General features: G+C 39.5%; 1 protein-coding gene across 1 annotated transcript in view; it reads right to left on the bottom strand.

The window, feature by feature from the left end:
* Window positions 1-5,000, bottom strand: part of LOC144979296 (phosphoenolpyruvate carboxykinase [GTP]-like) — a 26,496-nt gene that overhangs the window by 14,504 nt on the left and 6,992 nt on the right. The window contains exons 5-6 of the mRNA XM_078925921.1: window positions 2,117-2,326; window positions 1,009-1,187 (exon numbers count right to left, since the gene is read on the bottom strand). Of these exons, the coding sequence (XP_078782047.1) occupies window positions 1,009-1,187; window positions 2,117-2,326 (389 nt within the window). The remainder of the gene's footprint in view (window positions 1-1,008; window positions 1,188-2,116; window positions 2,327-5,000) is intronic.

Below are 5,000 nucleotides of genomic sequence, written 5' to 3'. Positions count from 1 at the left end.
GCGTAAAGGTTTTCATTTCGACAAGTAGAATGGCAATTTTGAAATAAAAATGTAAAATTGGACATTGTAGCGAGTGGATTCTTATGATTATGATTATGATTATTTTTATCATCATCACATCATCATCATCATCATCATCATCATCATCATCATCATCATCATCATCATCATCATCATCATCATCCTTACTATTATTATTATTATCATTATTATTATTATTATTATTATTATTATTATTATTATTATTATTATTGTTATTATCATTATTATTATTATTATTATTATTATTATTATTATTATTATTATTATTATATTATTAGTTATTATTAGTAGTAGTAGTAGTAGTAGTAGTAGTAGTGTAGTAGTAGTAGTAGTAGTAGTTGTAGTTGTTAGTGTAGTAGTAGTAGTAATAGTAGTAGTAGTATTTTATATATGTTATATGTATCTATTATCATCATCATCATTATCATCATCATCATCATCATCGTCATTATAATAATAAGAAGCGTAGCTGTCCATTCAATGAACGTGGTGATAATTCAATCAACTCAAAATTTATGATTCAAGTCTTAAATAAAATTTGAACTCAATACGTTTTTTTTTTGAATTCGTAAGAGAACTCCATGCAGATTTTTATATTTGAGCACAAATATATATTTTTTGTATTTAATATATACTTCCCCAGGGTTAAGAACGAAAAATGATTGATATTAATCTTGAGAAAATTGATTGTATTCAAAGCAATGAGAGAAACCACCTAATTAGTGTGGGTTCAATGCAAGTACTCCTACCTCAATGTCATACTCGCTAACCGAACTGAAAAAGTGTGTGAAAGGTGCCAGACAAAGCAAGAAAGAATAATACAAGGAAAAAAAAACATCCCAAAAAGTCAGTCGACCTCGACTGGGAATCGAACCTCAGGCCTTCTGATTACCGGTCAGATGTTCTACAATTACAGTTCCCCCCCCCCCCCCCCCACCATCACCACCACGATGACGCCGAACTTACAGAAAATGTGGCCACAACCCAGCTTTCTGTCGTATCGAGAAAATGCTGTAGCATCATGGGGAAGAGGTACGTGGTCGGATCGATCACGCCACTGCCGTAGGTTCCAATCCTAAGCTCTCTTGTGTGGTATGCAAGGAACGCTTCCATTGGGTTGCACGGCCAGTGATTCCTCACTAATTCTGAGAGTGGAAAGGGTAGGGAAGAAGACGAAGAAGAAGAAGAAGAAGAAGAAGAAGAAGAAGAAGAAGAGAGAGAGAGAGAGAGAGAGAGAGAGAGAGAGAGAATATAAAAAGAAGGGAGGAGGGGGGAGGAGAAGAGAGAGAGAGAGAGAGAGAGAGAGAGAGAGAGAGAGAGAGAGAGAGAGAGAGAGAGATTCACTTGTATATTCTCAATAGTAATGGTGGCCAATTTTAGTCATGACCAATCAAATAAATCGAGGAGACAATAATATATGATGAATTTCAAGAACTTGATTGCCATTTTGGGGATAAACATTGATAGGTATGGCCGAAACCACTATCTCACCCAACGTCATTATCATCATCTCTATCGATAGCGGTACCACCACCACTACGATCATGAAAGTCACGAACTCCAACAACAATAGCCACAACCATCACGGCTTATCGTAACCACCACCACCGCCAACTAAACGACCAAAATAACAATAACTACATAAACAACAACAACAACAACAACAACTACTACTACTACTACTACTACTACTACTACTACTACTACTACTACTACTACTACTACTACAGCTACCAACATGCCACCACCACCACCACTACTACTACTACTACTACTACTACTACTACTACTACTACTACTACTACTACTACTGCTGCTGCTGCTGCTACTACTACTACTACTACTACTACTACTACTACTACCACTACTACTACTACTACTACTACTACTACTACTACTACTACTACTACTACTACTACTACTACTACTACTACTACTACCACCACTACTACTGCTACTACTTCTACTACTACTACTACTACTACTACTACTACTACTACTACTACTACTACTACTACTACTACTACTACTACCACTATAACTGCCGCAGCAGCAATAACAAGACACCACTCACCCATTGTAGGTCGGGGTCGGCCCATTGAATGAACCCATCTAATAAAACTTCCACCATTCAAGTCACTTTCTAACTGCTTCCACACCGTGGCAGAGACTCGAACCTCTATCTTCATAACCATGTACACATAGGGACAGTCTGTCAACAACACGCCTGCCAGCGACTTATCCTCGGGACCCACCAGAAAAGGAATGACGAACATCTTACGGCCTGAAATAAATCATCTCATTACGATTTTAGAAAAGCAACAAACATCTTTTATATTAATCACACACACACACACACACACACACACACACACACATATATATATATATATTTTATATATATATATATATATAATATATATATATATATATATATATATAACTTGAGCTTTTATATAGCGCAATATACACTTAATGTAGGTACTTAAAGCGTTTTACAAGGGGTCCCTAGCCAACAGCATCATTTAACATGCGGTACTCGAACCCAGGACCTTCCTATCCGAAGGCGAGTGAACTCATACCACCAGCCCGCATAGCCGCAATTTTCACTAAATTTGTTCAACGCGCTTCCAGGGGTCATTTAACATGTAAGACAAGACAAGACGCTCGCAAGACACTATCGGGCTCATTATTTGTATTATTTTTTTTTTCAACAGAGACTGTTACAGGGTAGGTATTTATTTTACACTCAAGTGCGGTTGATCGAGAGATGGTGAATATAGTTGTTTGCTTTTTTTCCAAGTACTCAACTTTGCGCTATCAGAGTTGCACTCGAATCAGGGATTATCACACCACCATAAAACACCATATTATAGCTGCAATGGCATTCACTGCCTTGCAAAGTTAAAATATTAGTTATATTTATTTTGTTAATAAATGTTTCAGGTAAGTAATTAAGATGACTTATAACTTGTCAAAACTTCCTAAGCTAAGATATCTCACGTCATCGATATTTTAAGTTAAAAAATAGTCAAAGTGGCTTCCAGAAGCACTGCAGATGTTGTATAGAAGCACACGTTGCTAGTGGCGAATAACAGGAATAGACTTGTCAGCAGATTTTGACACAATAAAACGAAGACTTCTGCTGTGCGAAACTTGGCTAAAAACCAGAATCCGAGGGTATTCCATCGAAAACCCATTCCATAACAACATTGGTACACTTCAAGGAGATAGCTTGAGCCCAATTTTGTTTATTCTATATATGGAAAATGCACATGTAAGAAAGCACCTACCTACGCCACAATAAATGAACTTCCGTCAGTACTTGCTTACACGAATGATATCGACTTCATCAACCTCGACCAAACTAACATAAACGAAGTAAAGCTCACACTTGAAAACCACAAACTCCATGTCAACGTCGAGAAAACAGACAGAACACTTTTTATCAAAGATGGAAAATAGCTGGCCAAGGACAAAAATGGTGGGATCACTACTTGGAGAAAAATGAAGCTATCCAGAGAGAAACAACTCTCAACAATTGCCATAAATAGACTGCAACCGGATAGGTCACTTTGTGCCCGGACTGCCCCGGACTACCCCGGACTGCCCCGGACTACCCAGGACTACCCCGGAATACCCCGGACTACTCCGGACTACCCCGGACTACCCAGGACTACCCCGGACTGCCCCGGACTGCCCCGGACTGCCCCGGACTACCCAGGACTGCCCCGGACTACCCCGGACTGCCTCGGAATACCCCGGACTACCCCGGACTGCTCCAAAAATGTTGCTCATTGTTCTGTTTTTCAACTTGATTTCCTGATCACCATCCATTCGAAAGATCTTTATATCAATTGTAAAAATTATGCGGCGAGGGAGGGCAAATTACACAAGTAAATATAACGCTATGCCGGCCTGCCCAGTCTCCTCAGTGGTTGCCATCGCTAGTAATTTTTCACCAGATCTAGTCACTTGTGTTGGGCTCTACATTTCTATGGAGATGGTTTTATTACTTTTTATTTCAAACGTTACAAAATCGTATTTCTAGATTTGTCCAACTGAAATTATTATGACGCTTTTTACTGTTATACTGATGTTTGACCGTCGGTTATGCCGGCGTGTGTGTTAGTAATGTCTTGAGTTAATAAAGTTGTGTCGCACACTTCAAGCAATCAAGTGTTTCTGTTCCCTACCTCGTCCCAATCGTAATTGTTTTTCTATAAGGACATAATTTTGTCTCTAAAATATAAAACATTCCTTGACAGAGAAAAAACGTCAAAAGTAAAACACTCCCCGGGGCTGGCGGGGTAGCCCAGGGCAGTATGGGGTAGTCCGGGGTAGTCCGGGGCAGTCCGGGGTAGTCCGGGGCAGTCCGGGGTAGTCCGGGGCAGTCCGGGGTAGTCCGGGCAGTCCGGGGCAGTCCGGGGTATTCCGGAGTAGTCCACGGCAGTCTGGAGCACAAAGTGACCCGATCCGACTGCAACAAATATGGACAAAAAAGGACAAAATCAAAATAACAACAAGATCTACAAGTCTCTTGCCAAATCTGTCCTTATTTACAACTCCGGGGCATTGGCACTTACAAGGAACGGACAAGAGCACCTTGACACATTTCATAGAAAGCAGCTACGAATCATGCATAACATTCACTATCCTACAAAAATTACAAATAAAAATAAATAAAATAGTGCAACGAACCTCCACTTTCAACTAAAATATTAGTAAAACGATATTGACTATTCGGAACATTTTTGAAGAGACAAGAATATTCCAGCAAACCAAGCCATGATAGCATACTTTACACCATCAGGCCAAGACAAATGTCGAGGCAGACTAACAACAAACATTCACACGCTAATAAACCGAGACTTGAAACTACTCCAGAACCATCAGGAATTAAGGTCGGAAAAATATATTGCAGACAGTCCCTTAAAAAGGATCGAGACCATTGGAAG

This window comes from Berghia stephanieae, chromosome 9, assembly GCF_034508935.2.
Source record: "Berghia stephanieae isolate SIO BIC M18660-M18661 chromosome 9, UCSD_Bste_1.3, whole genome shotgun sequence".
Taxonomy (NCBI): Eukaryota; Metazoa; Mollusca; class Gastropoda; order Nudibranchia; family Aeolidiidae; genus Berghia; species Berghia stephanieae.
The sequence above is the reverse complement of the archived record's forward strand: the minus strand, read 5'-3'. Positions and strand labels throughout refer to the sequence as shown.